At 54.8% G+C, this 19,257-nt stretch overlaps 1 protein-coding gene across 2 annotated transcripts in view; it reads right to left on the minus strand.

Moving 5' to 3' along the window:
- CCDC88C (coiled-coil domain containing 88C) overlaps nt 1–19,257 on the minus strand; it is a 111,087-nt gene that overhangs the window by 8,475 nt on the left and 83,355 nt on the right. For both annotated transcript variants that reach the window (XM_024568251.4, XM_053928019.1), the window contains 8 exons: nt 18,975–19,163; nt 17,642–17,803; nt 16,212–16,489; nt 12,905–13,048; nt 10,694–10,880; nt 9,097–9,242; nt 6,560–6,649; nt 4,973–5,211 (listed from right to left, as the gene is read on the minus strand). In XM_024568251.4, coding sequence (XP_024424019.3) covers nt 4,973–5,211; nt 6,560–6,649; nt 9,097–9,242; nt 10,694–10,880; nt 12,905–13,048; nt 16,212–16,489; nt 17,642–17,803; nt 18,975–19,163 — 1,435 coding nt within the window. The remainder of the gene's footprint in view (nt 1–4,972; nt 5,212–6,559; nt 6,650–9,096; nt 9,243–10,693; nt 10,881–12,904; nt 13,049–16,211; nt 16,490–17,641; nt 17,804–18,974; nt 19,164–19,257) is intronic.

The raw sequence follows: 19,257 nt of genomic DNA on the forward strand, positions 1-19,257 counted from the left end.
AAGCAGAGGCGGCAGGGCACACGGACCACGGAGACAAAAGCCAGGCTGTGCGCCGCAGGGGCAGCGGTCTGCGTGGAGACCTGGGGAGGCTGGCCCTGGCTCTAACACTGGGTCTCAGTGTGAGCCCTGAACGGCTGGGAGAAAATGAAGGACAAGCTCAAGAGGCTAAACTAAACGTTGGCACAAGTCTAGCAAGTGAACTAGAGGGCACACCTGCCGTGTAGAACCGTGTCTCACTGAAACCCCGACTTACGAAAGCCCAGACAGGCGTCTGCCCAGGACCACTGCGACCCACAGTCGAGCCCCTCAAGGTCCAGGCGTGCCTCCTGCCACCCGGCCCCTCTAGACCTGGAGGAGGGCACTGCCTCCGCAGCGACAGCTTGCACACGATATCTCTGTCTCTGTGCATGAGACCAGCCGCAAGGGCGGTCTGTACCTTGTATTTGTGCCTTCCCGCAACCTCTCAATTTTCTGCCATGACCATATTCTCTTGTTGAAGTTAAATAATATCCTACATAAAAAAAGAAAATGGGAGCCCTGGCTGGTGTGGCTCAGTGGATTGAGCATCGGCCTGCGAACTGGAAGGCTGCCAGTTGGATTCCCAGTCAGGGCACACACCTGGGTTGTGGGGCAGGTCCCCAGTTGGGGGCGTACAAGAAGCAACTAACTGATCAATGTTTCTTTCCCTCTTTTTCCCCCCTCCTTTCCCCTCTCTAAAAATAAATAAAATCTCTTTTTAGTATATGTGCTGCCAAAGCAAGCACATAAAATCTCTTTTTAAAAAATTGGAAAAAGCCAAACCCTAAAACTCTTCAGCTACCTAGTAGTGGGAAAGAGAATGGGCTCTCCAAACACAAGTTGAACATCAATGCCGTGGGGTTCCTGGCAGTGTTAGGACGATGCTGTTTTGTGCAGCGTCCACTGTGGAAATCCCGGCCCCTCTCCACACTCTCCCAGAGCCCTGGCCCCTGCCCCTCAGCCACCCCGCCACCCCATGTCTGGACTCATGGTGAAGTTTTAAGCACCCAAATCTTATGACTTGAAATCAGGAGAATTTGGATTTTGAAAGATAACCTTAATGAGAAGCAAGATTCAAGTCTGGTGGAATGAGTCAGACAGGCACCCACAGGGTGGAGGTAAAACGAGGAGCGAGGGGAGGCGGAGATGAGCACATGCAGCGATGGCAGGGAGATGCCCGTTTCCGACAGCATGCCGGGGAGACAGGGCTGAGGGCCAGCATGCGGCAGCCCTGGGACCCCAAAGCGGGTGCAGGAAACCAGGTCAGCGCCACGTGGACTGACCTGGACGTTGTGATAGGTACACATTTACTTTTATGGTTACCTTGTTTTTATGGTGAAACTGGCTTCCCATTTACCATACTGATAATAATCTCTCCTTTCAAAATACAGGTGAGTGGAAATGGTGAGTCAGCTCGAGGGAAGACAGGTAAGTAATCACACGGTGATAGAGACATGCAAAAACCATGGAGGTGGAACACGGATGGCTGGAGAAGGAAACGCCGCAGTAGCTAAAGGCCTCTGTGGACCGGCTTTCCCCGGCTCTGGCTGCAATTTGCGTGCCGATGCTCTGTCTGTCCACTGTGGTTCTGACATCAGCATCCAGGGGGCCAGAGAACCTCAGCACAGTCCTAAATCTCCTCTCTGGGCCCAACCCTGGCTCGGCAACATCGATGCAATCACTCAAAATGCTTGAATGGAGCAACAAATCCTTCAAAACCTAGAACCCATGTAAGAAGGGCCTTATCTGCAAATGCCAACAATTCTGTGCTCTGACAAGGAATGTGGAAAGAAGGGCAGCAGTTTCAAATTTAGCGGCTTACAAATAAATCTTAAAGAATAATCTCACCAGACAGAGGACGTACATTTAAGGAAGCACAGCGACACAGACCAGTTCTGTGCCACACACGGGCAATGACGTAAGCCTGCAGGTGCGAGGGAGAGGGGGCATCACACGGCCAGGGGACTTACTCAGCGGGGACATCCTGGCCCGAGGACCTGTGCACGGATGTCCCGAGGCTCCCCTAAAACTGTGCTGCGCCGGGGTACGGTCCAGAGGGTGTGTCAACTCATCTTCTCGTTTGAAATCAGAATCCACGCTGGCTACTTTAAACTTGGCTTGGAATTGGGGTCAGGAGGAGGGGTCCACTATGGGTCATCTGGCCTTTAGGTACTGGTTTTTGTTTGTTGGAATTTCAGAAATGAAGGAGGGGACATGATGAAGACACCGATAAAGGAAAAGGATTAGAAATCTCCAATTTCGGAAAAGGAGACAGACTCGTTAGGAGAGGGTGGGATGTCAGAGGAAGACCAGAACCGCAGGCGTTTAGAGAAAGCTGGGTGGGCCGTTGGAGACTTGTCTTTGTCCTTGCTTTTGCTTCTCAAAAAGGGACTCTTTTTGCGCTGAGTTGCTAAATTGTTTTCCCCCGGATCACCCAAGAGAGGAAGGGAAAAAAAAAAACAAAACAGCAAATAAATGAAATGAGTAGTAACAGCAAATGACTCTAAGTCAGCTAAATGTACTTGGAGAACCAGAACCCCGTCCAGCCCAGGGGAGAAGAAAACGGTGCCCACAATGTGGTGGGAATCTGGACTCGGGGAATCATTCGCACTCGGGCTCAATCCAATTCACTTGTGGCGTCTTCACGCCAGCGCTTTCCTCACAGGGCATGTGGGAGAGCACTGTGCTGCTCCAGGAGCCGATGCGCTGGACTGTTCTCCGATTTCAACGTTAAATTATTAAAGAAGGACGTTTATTCATTTAGGGCCGGCTTTTCTTCCTCATCCATTGTGACGCCAGGCTCCCTGGCAGTCCTGCTCACACGCGACCCTGCTCCTGCTCGAGGGCACTGCTGTTGTGACGGCACAGCCCACCCGAGGAACCCCTTTGGGCAGGATGAGTTTGAAAACAGAGAAAATACCTCTTTGTGGCACCAAAACACCCTCGACATCAAGAATTATTCCCTTTTAGATCCCTATGTATCCCCTACTCCAAACCTACACTTTATGGCGTTTAAATTACAGAGTCTTCTCAGAGCAAACCCTTGTTCTAACTTTCTGAACGTGTCATACGTTAACGTAACTGATTTATCCGATTCCTGATAGAAGATTGAAGTCAATGCTGGAACCTCTGTTATTTCTTTCTCCACAGCACCACCTAGTGGCCACAGGTCATACTACAGGATAAGGGACCAACTAGTCAAGGGTGGTGCCCCGGGTTTGTTTGGCACCTTCAGGGACCAAAGCAGCTTTAACTATGGGCGGCGCTCTCAGTGGTTAAGAGCTCAGGCTGCATGATCTGTCAGACTGGTGCTCGGACCCCAGCTCTAACGCTTTTCTCTGGGCACCTGGTGCGCCTGACCTCCCTTTCTCAGCTCTGACAAGTGGAGAGCAAGCATGTCCACCTCGCTTGCCGTGAGGGCTAAGTGAGGCAGAGAGAGCATGAAAACCAGCTGCAAGGGGGCTGAGCCCAGAAGGAGCGCCCACTCCATGGCTGCTGTTCCTAATATTCACCGCTGAGCTGCTCATTCCCGGATCTGCGCAGCAGTTCCAACCATCAAGGCCTGCTCTCCTCTGAAAGCTTTCCTGGCTCAGTTAGGCTGGTTACAGTTAGTGAAGCCACCGTAGACAGTAACGCAAGTTGTCGTCAAAAAATTTAAGCAGCCGGTGTGAAAACCCGAGGCAACAGAGCCCCTCCAGATGAAAACAGGCGTGAACAGGATTCGGTCACTTAGCTGCTCGTCAGCACTGCGTCTACTCGTCTCCTGGAAAACGCTGGGGATGCAAGCGTTTCTCCCCAAAGTATGTGTGTGTGCGTGTCTGTGTGCGTGTGTGTCTGTGTGCGTGCCTGTGTGCGTGCTCTTCATTTCTGCACTTCGAGTGACATGCCAGGACTTAGAAGTGGTGAACATTCCCCAGAAAGGCTCGTGCATGTCACACTCGGAAGGCAGCTTATCCTCGGCCCTCAGCGCAGTAGCATCAGCCCGAGAACGCACGAGTCTCAGGCAGGGGCCTGATCGTCACAAAGTCCTGTGTCCTTTGTGAAATTTAAATTTCTCAAGGGGCAGGTTCAGCAGGTTTACGGAAAAGTAATCCATAAAACGATATTTAAAAGTAAATTTGAAAATTTAACCTACTTAAGGCAATGGCTGTGTTTCCTTGACCGTAAGATGCTCATTCCCACTGGCCCCCAAACCGTAACCTCTCTGAAATGAGGTTGTGGCTTCGAGCACGCCTCACGCTCACGGCAGGCGAGGTGACAAAAACTGCCACCGCCACAGCCAATTTACTTTGCGCTCATGTGCGCACAGTAACTGTGCCGCTTGTAACCGACAGCCTCTTAAAGTCGAAGAAACAGCACGTGCAACTAGAAATCCACTGCAGAGCCTCCGGCAAACTCCCGACGACAGGCGAAGGGGCGAGGGAAGCCGCACCCCACGGCAGTAGGACTCAAGGCCAGATCAGGTCGGAGAAGAAAACCGGACCTGCTTTGCAAAGTGATACAGAGATGAGAGCCACCCAGGGCCTCGCTGAAGATCCTGCACACGCCCATTCCGCGTTAAGTGCACCGGGGATCTCCCTACAGAAACGCCTACTCTAGGCCTTGGACAGGTACAAGGAAACGCCCCTGAGCCTGTCTCTGTGGTGAATGTGGGGATGTCAGCTTTGGATGTTCAAGTCCCTACCAGATACATGTGGAGCGATGGTTCTCACGCTAAAGTAACCGCATTCTCATGGGCCGAAACAGCAGCAACACTGACGTGGGTTTGTATTTCCTCCTTGGTCGTTAATGTACCCAAGGAGGCAGATGTGTGTGTAGGAAGCACAGCCCTCTCTGGCTCCTACACACACGTGTGCACATCCACACACTGTCTCACTGGTTCTACCCTGTCCATGAGGGAGACCTGAGACCCGCCCTTTCCCTCCCCACCTGAGGCCAGGCCAGCCCCTCCTACCTTTTCCCACAGGCCCGTTGCGGGTGTCTCGCTCTTCTACGCAGTTCGAGCCCGACGGGGTGGCCTCGGGGGGCTCCGGCTGCGATCTGAGAGGCTGAGAAGCAGCGGGTGAGGCTGGGTCCGAGGACTCTAGTGGCCAGGGAGGGTCGTCTGCGGTTGACTTCGGTCGTTCTCTGGAACCCTCTTTCTTTGGTTTGATGAATTTGACTAAGGCTTTGGCTCCAATCCAGTGGTTTTTCCTAGACAGAAGTGTGTTTTTAGGGCACAGCCGGTGCTCACTGCCCCTTCGGCAGGTCCCTGGGGGCCCAACGCAAGCTGGGATTTCCCTCACCGGCCCGGGAGGTTGGCCATCGAGGTGGGGCTCAGAATGGTGGTGCTCTTCACCGTCACCACAACCACTGCGTCTGGGGCTCAGGTGGTGGGACGTAACTCGCAGTAATCCGCACCGACCCAGGGTGGGCTGAAGCACACACCATAGCAGAAACCCACGCTTGCCCCTCAGGAAAACAGAACTCCACACACAGCTCTCAGCACTTGGGTATCTGTGCGAGATCCGGGAAGTGCCACTGGGCCCATCTGATCTAGGCTTGTTGGCCATTTTTCCCATGAAAATGCCATTTGCTGGAAGAGTCAGGAACCTCCTCGTTTTCTGGCGGAGCTGATACTAAGTGACATAAGCTGGCATACTTTGAGCCTCCTGGCTCTGAGGAGTCTGGGGCAGGGGGAGACAGCAGGGAGGAGTGGGCAGTGAGTTTACAGGGTAAGCAGTACACCCCAGCTAACCGGGAACAGCGGCATTCCGACGCAAGGACAAGAACCACACCGGGGCTCTGGCCCCGGCTCTGCCACTGAACGGCCCTGGGCCTGCACAAACCCCTCAATGTCCTCATCTGTGCCCCAGTTTCTCTGCCAACAGAAGGTTCAGGCAGAGGTTCTGAAACTCTGGTTCTGTGTTTTCAGCAGAGAGGCCCTTGCAGGATTCACGGAGACTCTGCCTGCAAGGCTGGGCTGGGGCAGGACAGTGTGAAGGGCCCGCTCCTGGGGCTCCGGCCCAGGGCCAGAGAAAGCCTTGCCGGGTGGGTGCCGGCAGCCTCAGGGACCCAGCTGGCCCACAGCCAGGGTGGCGCCTCTCTCTGGAGAAGAGAATGTGTCTGTGAAGCCGCCCTGGGGCCCGGTGAATCCCGAGGCACTCAGGTAAGGCCCAAGGTTCCCGTGTTTGAAGACCATGGGTGCTGGTCCAGGAGCCTGACCCAAGCTTCCTTCCCAAACATAAACATGGTTTTCTATGTCCTGTTAAATCTTGAGACAAAACCTGATACTGCAGCTTTCCTGGCTCTAAAACCAGAGCCTCTGCCACCTTAAGAGGGCTCATGGCCAGCTGGCAGGGGCCAGGACTCAGTGGGAAATCCCAAGCACAGATAGCAGGGCTGAGAGGAGAGACTCCACCTTTTTCCTGCGCTGGTTGGGTCGCACACAGACGGCGGCCGGCTGAGACACGGCCCACCAACTGGCCGCAGTCCGCCCCTACCCGTGACCAGGCATGTTTTCTGCTCTGGGTTTAAGCTGCTGTAATATAAGGCGACTCACTTCTTTGGAGCAGGGTCATAGAACTTGTACTGGTCCATGATTTTTTCTTCCAGTTTCTCCTTATGTCTCCGCAAGGCATTTAATTTGTCTCTGTGACAGAGGATAGAGAAAAACCAGTCTGGTTTTTAAAATAAAACACACAAGTCTACTCAGCAGCCCAGCCTGGGTCCTTTTCTGCGACTTGGACACCATGGGGCCTGTGACCATCAGGATCGCCGGGTTGGGAACACGTGGATGGAAGCGTCCAGGACCCCTAACCCCCCGAGGAGACCTGCTGAAGGCTGAACATCAGCTCAGGAGAACAAACCCCGAACTGACTGAAAGCTCAAGCTCGGAGACCCCGAGGACTTTCCGGCCAGGTCGGTTCCGGACGCTGGGCACTCGGGGTTGGACACAGGGCTACAGCACCTGTAGTGAGGGGAGGGGTCTGCCCTCGGTGAATTCGATGGCATCAAGGTTAACAAAGTCAGCTTCACTCCAGCCTCTGACCTGGAGCCATTCCAATGTTGGGTTTCTGATAACACGTTCCTGGAAGCCAGCTCAAGCCTTTTGGGGGCCAGACAGAGGAGCCAAGGAGCAAAGCGGGCCTGGAAAGCCCGGAGGGAGTGGTGGGGGCCGCGGCGCGGCTTGGCGCATGGTGCTCTGGGTGGGCAGATCTTCTGATTTTTTTCCCTCAAAGAACCCAGAAACCCAGGTTGTGAGGCAAAATCTCTTGATTTCTAAATGTTGGAAATCAGTTCACATTTTCAAAGACACAGGAAGGACCAAAGAGACACCCCTTGAGCCCTGGGCCTCCAGAGGGCAGCGCTGCCCACTGGGAGGGACCTGGCCTTCCTGAAATGACAGTTTGGTTTGCTTTTGTCTGGATGGTGCATGCAGTGTGCGTGCTGGGCCACTGGCTCCTGCCCTGTTCCTGCTGCTCGCCGACGGCGTGGCCCTGACAGCTGAGACCCCCGTTTCTTTGCTTGAAAATGAGGCCAGTGGACCAGAGGCAGCTGCTCAGGCTCCTTCGCCATGAAGCTGCTGAGGTCCCCTCTAAACTGAGGGCTTTCCCAAGCGTTCACCGTGAAGTGAGCGCCTGGTGAAAAGCGATGGCTCGAGAACCACTGGGCCCCTGACTGCCAGCCCTGCTCCGCCCCCAGCGCCCTTGGCTCAGCATCCGTCGTCCTAGTCCGTGTTACGCTGTCCCCACAGCCACACAGCTTGGCCTTGTGCTAGAGTGCTTTCACGTCTGGGTGTGACCCTCCACCCCCGCCGTGCCCAGGACCGGAAAAGGTACTCAGCCCTGAGCAGGCCTGGGAAGTGGGCCAACCAACCCCCTGGCTCCTGCAAACACTCTCTAATGCAAAACCATCACCACATCATCCCCCCTGGGCACCAGGCTCCCACTCTTCCGGTGTGCACCTGCCCAACCTCTGCGGGTGATCTTTACTAGCTGGACTGTAGAGGGCCAACTTCCCATAATGGTCATTTCTACTCCAAACTACAGTGCAGTTTTCCATATAAACCCTCCCCCAGCAGGTGGTGAGGCACCAGTGGGTGAGCAGCTGGAACCGGGAGAAGAGTGAAGCAACATCGTTACCCCGGGGAGCTGGGACAGTGCCCCGGTGGTCACTGTGACCACGTCCCTCTGCCCCACACTGGCCAGCCAGTCCCGATCACAAGGAAGGACAGTCCCATCAGCACGGAGGAGTGAAGACCACCCTGGACCCACAAAATGCATCTTAGATTACCTGACTTCCAAACCACCAGATTTCCAGTACCAAGGCTCTTCTTCCTCCTGACCTCCTTTCTGGTAGCTTCCTAGGCCATCACCCAGCATCCCTTACACACCACTTCCCAGTGAGTCCAACTCATTAGCCGGGCACGGAAGCCTTCCCTCCTGGAGCTCCCTGTACCTTCCCTGCACCTAGACCATGTTGTGCTCCACCTTCACGCCCCCATCCACTGGTGAGCCTTCTGCCCACCTGCGTCAGCAGCAGAACCCCCAATTCCCCCCACCACGCTTCCCTCTATACCCCAAGGAGCTCCTCAACATCTGCCCAGTGTCCACATAGCTCTGCTCAAACCGCCAGCCCCCCCCCCCAGTTTCTGGTGCCCAGGAAACTGGTTCTGGGCACCTCATGGGGCCTACGACGAAGCCAGGACTTCATACACACTGGTGGACGGAGGACAGCCACGGCACACACACAATCCACTGCCCGGGGCTCATTCAGGAGAACACAGACACAGACAGAAAGGACTCAGCCTCCGATCTGAATTCTTTCCCTGGGCACCTCTCTTTAACCACTGTTGTATTTTTTAAAGTGAACTTAATTCCTAAAGCAGATTAAACAGCTCCTGGCAGTGAGCAGTGTCTTGAAAAGCAAACAAAAGCCAACCACCCCACTCACAGAAACCTAGAACAATTCCATGGAAGACAAGGGAGCCGCTAAGATGGTCTGTCCCCTTGCCCTCGAGACACCACGTGCCCAGGGGCTTCTCTGTCTGGCATGCCAGGGCCCCTCTGCCGACAGGCGCCCGCCCACATCCCTTACATGTACTGCTTCTGCTCCTCATGATACTGCTCCTTGCTCTCCATGTTCTGCTCCAGAAGCATCTGGTTCTGCTGGCTCAACAGCTGGATCTGGCTCAGGAGGTGGTGGTTTTCTTCCTCCAAGTTCCCCTTGAGACGGGAGAGCAGCTGAAACACAGACCAAGGACGTCTCACACACCAGGTGCCCTGCGACTCCACTGCTGGGAGCACACCTCCCACAGAAGAAGAAGGCCACATGCATGAAGAGGGTCGTCTCGGTGTGATCTGCACCAGGTGGAAGGGCCAACACAGCCAGTGACACGGGACAGCCCGGCCCTCTGCAACGGGGCCACCCAACCTGGCAGCCATGGGCCACGTGTGGCTGCTGAGCACCGAAAATGCAGCCAGTCTGAGTTGAGATGTGGCATGAGGGGAAAATACACAGCAGAATCTGAAGACTTAATAGCCGTTTTAAAAAGTAACGTAAAATTTCATTAATGAGCTTTTTTTGGGTTACATGTGATAGTTTAGATATGAGCTAAATAAAATATATCATTAAAATTAATCCCACCTGCCCTGGCTGGTGTGGCTCAGTGGATTGAGTGCCCGCCTGCTAACCAAAGGGTTACTGGTTCGATGCCCAGTCAGGGCACATGCCTGGGTTATGGGCCAGATCCCCAGTGCGGGGTGCGCGAGAGGCAACCACACACTGATGTTGCTCTCCCTTTCTCCCTCTCTCTAAAAATAACAAATAAAAAAAAATCTTTAAAAAAATTAATCCCACCTGTTTCCTTTACTTTTTTAACATGGCTAGTAGAAAATTTTGTATTACGTGGGGCAGCTTGCATTCTATTTCTATTGGACAGCTCTGCCCTAGAAGAGGGCTGGCGTACTTTTTCTGTAAAGAGCCAGAAGATAAGTATTTAGGGTTCTCTCTCAGGACAGTGGCCTCTATTGCAACTACTCCTCTGTTATTGTGGCCGGAAAGTAGCCCCGGAGACAGAAGGTTCACGTGTGGGCGGGGCTACATGTGTGGGCGGGGCTTCACTCGTGGACACTGACATTCAAGTTTCACAGCCTCTTCACTTGCCCCCAAATATTCTTCTTTTGATTTTTCCCGACCACTAAAAAGTGTAAAAGCCATTCTTGGTGCAGACGTACAAAACCAGGAGGGGCTGGAGCTGAACTTCCGGCTGAGGTGGGCCAGCCCCTGCTCTGGAGCAGCACTGTGCTTGGTGGAGCAGGAAAGTCGTGAGCTTTGGCTTCAGACCAACTGGGTTCCCACCCACAACTTAAGAGGGATGAGGATGGGAACCCCAGGCCACTGTGAGAATTAATTGAGGTGACACACGTGAGCACAGAGCCGGGAGGATGGGAATAAAATGGTGCTCAGCTGCCATGCACTGCCCACCCCTGTAGGGAGCAAAGGTCAGATGAAAGGTGTCTGCTGACACACCCCCACCAGTCAGGGTGTGCGGCGCCTTTAAATGCCTCCGGCTTCCTCCCGGCCTCTGGTTCGACCTTCATGCCGATGAAGACCCATTCTGACCTGGCTGGGCCCCAGGCTGAGCCCAGCGGAGACCCCCGATGTGCTGAGGCCCAGCAGCCACAGGCCTCACCTCGCAGTGGTTGTCCAGCTTGGTCAGCGAGATGTCCATGGTCTGGTGCTGCTCCTTCAGCTCGTCGCACCGGGCCTGCCAGCGGTTCAGCTCCAGCTGTGAGGTGTTCAGCGCGGTTTTCAGCTCCTTGGTGTGGACGTGCAGTTCCTCGTACTCCCCCTGCAGCTGCTGGTGCAGGAAGTTGACCCTGGGGGAAAAGCCACAGGGCCAAGGGCTGAGGGGCACGCCCAGCTCCGTCCCAGCTGTGCACCCTTAAACAACACTGCAGCCTCTCTGGGCTCCAGCTTTTCTCATGTGTATTTAAATGGGGGGTTGAACAAAATCAGCAGTTTTCAAGCTGTGTCCCCTGGGGTTCTATGAAGGTGCCCCTCACGTTGGGCTGGGGGAGACAGAACAGGCAGGCTCTGGCAATGCTTCAACAGAGCATCGCTGTTAAAAATCTTTTATATTTAAGGCTTTGGCATAGCTGCCTACTTGGAAAAAAGGTTCTTCTATTAAAACACTTTTAGCCCTCTCTGGCTCGGTGGCTCAGCTGGTTGGAACGTCGTCCCATGCACCAGAATGGTGACGGGTTCAATTCCCAGTCAGGGCACGTGCCTAGGTTGCAGGCTCGATTCCTGGCTGGGGTGCCTGTCAATATGAGAGATTAACGCTTCTCTCTCACATCGACGTTTCTGTGTAAAATCAATAAACATATCCTTGGTGAGGATTTAAAAAAAACCCAGTTTTACAAACACTGAATCAGAACGTCAGACAAGAACTCTATATCTGTGCCCAACTGTTCTCCCAGTTCCAAGCCCCTTTCTAATTTCAACTCCGGGGACAGATAAAACTCCACTGATGACGACATCATCATCACCATTATCATCATCATCACCATCATCATCATCATCGTCATCACCACCCAATGGGGTTTCCTGGGGGAACATTGGTATCAGAAAGCTCAAACTACCAGAGGCTCACGGGCTCATTGTGAACACAGATGTGTCGTATTTGCCCCACACAGTGTTTGTTTGTTTTTAAATTAACCAGTTTATCAACATTTCAAAATTGTAAAGTTCCATATCACCATTCAGATGTCTCGCTTCTCGGAAGACAAAAGCATAAACAAAGGACCCCCTGGCAGCCCCGGCCTGCCTCCCAGGCGTGCGCTCCGCCTGTCGGTCTGGTCTGTCGCTGACACCCCCCCACTGCAGGCACCACACGCACCCCAGTTTGTGGCCCCTCAGTACACGTTATGACGGCCGTGGGAAGGAAGCGGCTCCCTATGGTCACGCCTGTCTCTGGGTTCTGTGGAGACGAGACCTGCGCTGAAATTGCAACTGCCGCCACTGGGAGCACTGACTCCGAACAAGTTATTTAATCCCTGAGCCCGTTTCCTTGTCTGTTTAAAAAAGGGGAAGGACAGCCTTGTTATTTGCAGTATGACGTTCTACCGAGTCACCTCGAACGTGAATTAGTGTAACTGAAACTGTTTCCAAAGGTTCCTGGGAGTCTCTGGCCACATCTGTCACCTGATCAAGACACGAAGGCACCTTCTGCGACAAACCGACAGCCAACCTGCCTTGTGCCTGAGGGAACTGGCATCGACCACGCATGTCCCCTGCGCAGCCCTGCCCTCGGGAATGCTAGGCAGCACTGAATTCAGCACTCTATTCCGGGGGCCATTTCAAACAGCAAAACCGCCACCCACAGCACAGAAGTGCAGTAGAAAAGCAGGGCACTGGAGGCACCACGGAAGGACGCTCGCTGGCAGTATGACAGCTGATGCAGGGAGGAAGCCCGAGGCCCCTGCGACCTCAGCTGCAAATGTGCCCCTCGGACGCCTCCAGTGCCTGGCGCTCTGGGCCTGCCCACGAAAGGTCACAAGTGCCGACTAGGGGTCCCAAGTGCATCTCAGCGAGTAGGTGAGTTCGCAAACAGGGAATGCGTGAGTGAGGACGACAGACTGTATCTCCTTCAGGGGACTGCTGGTGTTAGAAGGAGGTGCCTGTGTCCGACACAGTCATTGCTGTCACCAGTGTGGGAGCTGAGGTTATCCACACGGAGACAACGCACTGTCCCGGCTACTGGCTAGAGTCCCCTTTTACCCAATTCCATCCAGCTGTTACCATGACAGGGTTTGTGGAAAACACCATCACCAAGGACTCACTTGACCTTAATTAAGCACAGCGGGTGCTGAGTTGAGGGGTGGGGTTTGGGGGCGGGTACCTGTCCAGCTCTCCCTGCAGCCTCTGGTTCTCGCTGGCGGCGATGGCGTTTGTCCTCTGCTCCTGCTGCAGAGCCTCCCGTTCGGTGTTCAGGACCTTCTCCAGCTCCTCCAGCTCTGCCTTGTGCTTCAGCATGTCCTCGTGCCTGCCGGAGGAAAACGTGCCTGCTAGGAACGGACACCCCAGAGGACTGCAAAGCCTCCCATGGGTGGCTTCTCTGCAGAGCTGAGAAGGATGGGGATGGGCAGGCAGCGGGGTTGGACAGCAGAGAAATGAGAGAACGGCAGTGGGCACAGATGTCTGGACCAATGTCCAGGCCAGGCCAGCTCTGGGAGGGGCAGAGTTCTCCTCCCACCCAAGGTATCTCCATGGTCCTTTCTAGTCCCTTCAAAGCAGCCTTCCTCCGCTAGCCTGCCGGGAACGCTGTGACTGTTTTCTGAACTCCATGCCCTTCTCGTGGGAGTTACATTTAGGCTACAAGGTGGTTCGCTAAGCACAAATGCATCTAAAAGAAGCCACAACAGACACAGCTGAATCCAACAGCTAATCCCCATCACGGGGGCCTGCCTGCGTTAAGCCCTCCACCCAGCTCAGGAACGTGAGTCTCCCGTTCTGAGTCAAGCTGTGTGGGGGGCCAGAGGCCTGCCTGGAGGGGGGGGCCCAAGCAGCTGTAGGGGCCAGTTCTGTGTGCGCATAAACACACACACCCCACCCCTGTTCATTAAGGCACGCCCAACCCAGCCCTTACCCTCCCCAACATCTTCCCCTCAGCTTGGGGAAGCCCTTCCTGTCTCAATGTGCACAGGTTCCCGAGCAGCCTCTCCGGAGGGTGGTGGAGCACAAGGATGACTCCCGGACCAGCCCCAGGCTGTCCCTTCTACCTGCTGCAACCTTCTGTGTTCAGGGATGACTGGGGAGCTCCCCCAAGGCCAAGGTGGTGACTGAGTCATAACCTTTCAATCTCCCCTATTCAGGCAAACCCCTTTTCCAGACCCGCTTCCTGAGTTTCCCATGCTCAAAGGCAGACGGACAGAGACCGCCCGGTGGTCCAACATTTTCAGCCTTGGTCCGCAGGTGTCCCACCCCCGCATCAGCTGCACTTACAGGATCTGACTGGAGCCAAGACCGTGGGGGACTCAAACTCAGAAACCTGCCCAGGGGGCTGAGAGGCTGCCCCAACGTGGCGTCAAGGAAAGCTGGGGGCGGGGGTCTGCAGGCTTTCAGGGCTAACGATTCCGGAAGAAGGCATCCAGATCTGACAAATCAGGGCCACGACCATCAGGGTCCCCAACTCCTGCTTCCCTGTAGTGATGTCTAGGAAGAGCACACCAATCAAGCACACTCCCGCCACTCGTGACGGCCCAACTGCAGGGCAGACACTGCCTGAGTCTCACTCCCCAGTGAGTTCCCAGTGTGAGGTCTGACCCTCGCTAAGTTGTGTGTTATGGGGACGAGTGCGTGTCGGACTGAAGTGCCAAGTGACATGAATACAGAGCCACCATCCCTGTGTTCCAGACCCCTACACCTCTAAACCTGTAACCCTGCCCTGGCTGGTGTGGCTCAGTGGACTGAGCATCGGCTGTGAACCAAAGGGTCTCAGGTTCAATTCCCAGTCAGGGCACATGCCTGTGTTGTAAGCTGGTTCCCCAGTTGGAGGTGCAGGAGAGGCAACCACACATTGATATCTCTCCCCCTCTTTTCTCCCTCCCTTCCCATCTTTAAAAATAAATAAATAGAATCTTTAAACCTGTGGCCCTGCTTCAGACCAAGGGCTTCTAGCTTCTGTCTGACCAGCAAAAACTACTGAGTAATACTATAGGTCTGCATGTTCTGTGAAGCAAGAAGCTACAGGCAAAACAACAATAAACTCTTCCTTCAGAGCCAGGAAAACTCCACCTGCACAAACCTTCCCCGTCTGAACGGACATTACGACTACAAGGACATTGTTATCATACAGAATGGGACATCAAGGATAAGACCTGAAGCGCCTGGTGAGGGGCGGGCACCACGCTAGTTTCAGAAGGTGTGAACACTTTTTGCTCCGTATCACTGGTCAGCTGGGTACGGGCCTCCACGTCTAGACACAGCTCCGCGCATACAGTAGGTGCTCGCTAAGCGTTGCATGAGTACAGGATGGGTGCAGGAGGAGGGAGAGGTGGAAACGCTAAGAGGCAGACGATGCTCGTTTTGGCTGGAAGGACCCCAGTCTGATAGGCATAGAAGTCTCAGCAGCCCTGAAGGACGGAGATCTGGGAGGATGGTAAAGGGGGTGGAAGGCCCTGGAGAGAGGCCACAGGAAGCCCTGGGCAAGTGAATAAATGAATGCCATCACCCCCCTCCCCACAAACAGCATCATCAGACGCCCTTTCCAGGCTTTGCTGGCTCCCTGACCTGCCTGGATCCCTGTGACAGAAACTCCCTGCACCTCAGCTGCTCCCACTAAAGACCCAGCGTCTGCTTAGCGTCTTGGGGAGGCTGGTTCAAGGAAGACACTGTTAGCAGGGACGTGTCACAAGCACAGAAAGTGGACAGCCGCTCCCTCCTATACCGGTCCAAGTAGATGCATCTCCCGCTCTCTCCTGCGTTCGAGTCCCACACACATCACACCTGCCCTGGGGCCCGGAACAAGCAGGACCTGCCGGGTGGGCACTCAGGCCACGTGGCTGACTCAGTGCACACAAAACCTTGATTTGTCACGAGGGCAAAGTCAAGATTTATGCATTTTAATGTACACCGATTTTACCTGAAAATGGAGAGTGAAGGTGGAGAGTGGGAGGTCAAGATGAAATGGCAGAGTGCTGATGCTGAGTGACAGGTACACGGGGTACACAGAGCTCTTGCTGTACTAGTCTATTTCTACACATTCAAAAGTTCCCAAAGTTGAAAGTTAAAACAAAAGAAGCAGCTCAGACTCTGAGAGGGAAGGGGAGGCCTGGGCCACTAGGTGAGGCACATCCCTGGAAAGCGGCAGCTGTGGTGAACTTCTCCTTGTTCTTGGTTTGGAGAGAAAAGGAAGAGGGGGTGGGAATCTTCAGGGGAGTGGGGCCCCAATGCTGACAGGTTTCCCTGAGCTGGGATTAGCTGTGTCCACCCCTCCCCACCTGGGACCCTCCTGCCATCCAGCCTCCAGCTGCACAAACTCCATGTTGCTGAGGGTGGCGTTTGGTTTACGCCTTTTTGGGAATGTTTCAGTGCCCCAGATACTGAAGCAGCAGGTCTAGAGGAAGCGCGATGGGCCAGAGCGGAGTGAGGACAGGACCCCAGGGAGCCCACCAGCCGCCCCGCCAGCTGCCAGCTGCCGCGCGCACCTCTCCCCGAGCGCCTTGTGCTCCAGCTCCAGGTTCCGATGCAGCGTCTTCAGGCAGCTGTGCTGGCGGATGAGGGCCTCGAACTCGGTGGACTGGCGCTCGTGCAGCGTGCCCAGGTGCTCGTGGTCCTGCAGCAGCGCCTCGTAGGCGGCCTTCAGCCGCTCCTGCTGCTTCTGCACGTTCTCGAGCTCGCTCTCCTTGGCCACCTGCTGGTTCTGGAGCAGCGTGTACTGCGCAGTGAGCGAGGCGCTCTGGGAGGTCAGAGTGGAATTCTCTACCTGCCGGGGCGGGGAAAAGGTGATGAGTGATGATGCCTCACTGGGAGCCACAGACTCGGTGTCCCCATGCATCGTGAGGGGCCAAGAGCAGGTCAAGTGCAGATTCGAGGTCAAGGGACCCTCAGGGCAGGCAACACCCAGCTGGGCTGGGGACAGTTCTACCAGGACAGCAAATATGAACTGTCGCGTGGCGCTAAATGTGGTCCTGTGCCCCTCTCCACAAACGTGACCTTTCGGGCAAGTTATGTCCTTTCTCTGGATAAGCTCCTCGGGTGCCCTCTTTGACTGCTTTTAAAAGCCTACTTTAAAAAAAAAAGTAGACAGAAAATCAGTCAGGATATCAAATACCTAAACAACACTACCAACCAATTTAACCTGGTAGTCACAGAACACCCCAAACCACGAGAAAACTGGAGGAAGGAACCCGTCCTCACTCATTCGGGGGCAGAATTACCCTGATATCAAAACCAGACGCATGACGACAACACCACAAACCAAACTACAGTCCCATGTCTATTTTACCTTTAAAGAACAAACCCCAACCTCTTCGCCCAGTGGTTTCCTGCGTATTGTCCTGCCTGTCGGTTCCCTACTTCCAAACACTTTTCCCAGACGCTGCACAAATGAATGGTGGCTCATTTCCCCACCATCTGTTACCCGCAACTACAAACCAACACCCTAACCTACGTGGCCCGAAACACCCATTTGCTAGACGCACTCAGCAGCCAGCAGCCACTTCGTGCCCTGCCTCCTCGTGGAGACTAAAGGCCAGTGTAGCTTAAAAAGTCCCCGCAGGTTCTGCAGTAAAGAAGCCCAGTGGGCTCCGGGGCACCAAACGTAGTTGATCCCAGAACCTCTTTCCTAATAACGGGTCAAGGAACAGACTTTGGGAAACAGAAAGGAACACAACAAAAACGAAGCTTTCAGCCCCGGCAGCCACATGCTCACTCACTGAACACAGTGTATCAACCCATCACCGCCTTCGAAAACCCTGAGGCCGGGCACCACTGTTTACAACGAGCCCATTAAAAATAAAACTGAACAGAACCCCCAACCCACCCCCAACGCTTTGTCTTGCTTATTAGGGGTCTGGAGCCCAGGGCCGGTCTCCAGACCAGATCCTCCTGCGGCCCTCACCTGCCCCGCCCTCACCTGCAGCTTGGCCGTCTGCGTCTGCAGCGTGGTGTTGTGCTCCTGCAGGAAAGTGCCCTGTTTCTGCAGCGTCAGGATCTGACTGCTGAAGGCCACGTTCTGGGTCTCCAGGTGCTGCAGTTGGTCCCTGAGCAGCTGCTTCTCCGCCTGCAGAGCTGCATTCTAGGGGAAAGCACGGGGGCATCAGACACCTGCCAGCATGTGGGACTTGGGCTGTAAGGGCCCCTCAAGACTTGAGGCTTTGGGGGCCAAAGCCAGGGCCCACCAGGTCAGAGAAACAACATTTTCCTTCTTGGAAAAAGCAGTCAACAGAACTGGGGGGAAAAGGCCCCAAGCACCTATTTTGGGGGTATGTGCTTTTAAGACAGAAAATACTCCTAAAAGGGATTCTGCACAGAACCGAGCGCATGAGTGCGAGAAGTAAGCTGGAGCTGGAGCTGCTTCACCCTTTCTCCCTTTGATGCATTTCTTTCATTTCCTGCAATGCCTGAGAGAGCACTTGGTGAGCTGCTGGCACAGGCTGGGAGTCCAAGCCTGCGGCGCAGCCTCACCCCTTCAGCACTGACAGCAGGTGCAACGAGGCGGCTCCCGTTCCTGAGGCTGATAAACACCTCATTAAATATGCCACCAGCTGGGCCAGGCGTCGGGGCACGTGGGTTACAAGGTCACGTGGGCCACCTTACTAGCATGGGACCCGGGTCAAGTCTCACAACTCTGTCTCAAGCTTTCTCATCTGTCGGATGATGAAAACCGTCACTACCTGCTTCACACATGATTGGGAGAGAGAAATAAAACCAGGGGTTCAGACGTCCACTGACAAACTTTTCCCCTGCAGGGCCAGACAGCAAATACTTGGGTGTGCCAGCCACATGGGTCTCCACCGCAACCACTGAGCCTGGCCACTGCTGGAAAGGCAGCCCACACAACAGGTGAACAAAAGGCACAGCTGTGTCCCAGTAACACCTCAGTTACAGAAGCAGGCGCTGGGCCGTGGCTTGCTGGTCCCTGGGATACAGCTCTGACACACATAAGGAAGGGCGCACAAACACAGTCCCGGAGTGTAAGCTACAGGAAAACTCTGAGGGGCAAGCAGACGGCCAGTTGCCATGGGAAAATGTGAGTGCGCCCCTTTGTGGTAGAAATGCCGAGGGCAACTCCAGCGAAAACAAGCTCCGAGGACTTGCCAGGACAACTCAACAAGTGTCCAGCTGCACCCGGAGAAGTCTCAACAGATCCCACATCCCGTGCCCTTTCCAGTGACGGCGGGGTCTCCCTGGGACAAGGGACAGGATGGCCTCTCTCTGAGCAACCAGGGCCGGGGCAGCCAACTCACGTTCCGTTCCAGCTCAATGGCCCGATCCTTCACTCGGAGCAGCTCCATCGTGGCTTCCTTGTGGCTGGGCCCCCAGCTCTCCTTGCCCTGGTGACCAGCCACCAACGTCCCCGCGGGGTGTTTCAAAGAGTTCTGCAAGTGCTTCCCCTCCTCCTGGCTCCGCCTGAGGGTCTCACATTCCTGCTGTAGCTGTGGGCACGGGAGCACGGAGGCAGGTGTGGGGCAGGAAGAGGCCCGGCTCAGGGCCCGCGTTAGTGGCCAGGGAATGGCCCACACCAAACCC

Source organism: Desmodus rotundus, chromosome 7, assembly GCF_022682495.2.
Source record: "Desmodus rotundus isolate HL8 chromosome 7, HLdesRot8A.1, whole genome shotgun sequence".
NCBI classification, from domain to species: Eukaryota; Metazoa; Chordata; class Mammalia; order Chiroptera; family Phyllostomidae; genus Desmodus; species Desmodus rotundus.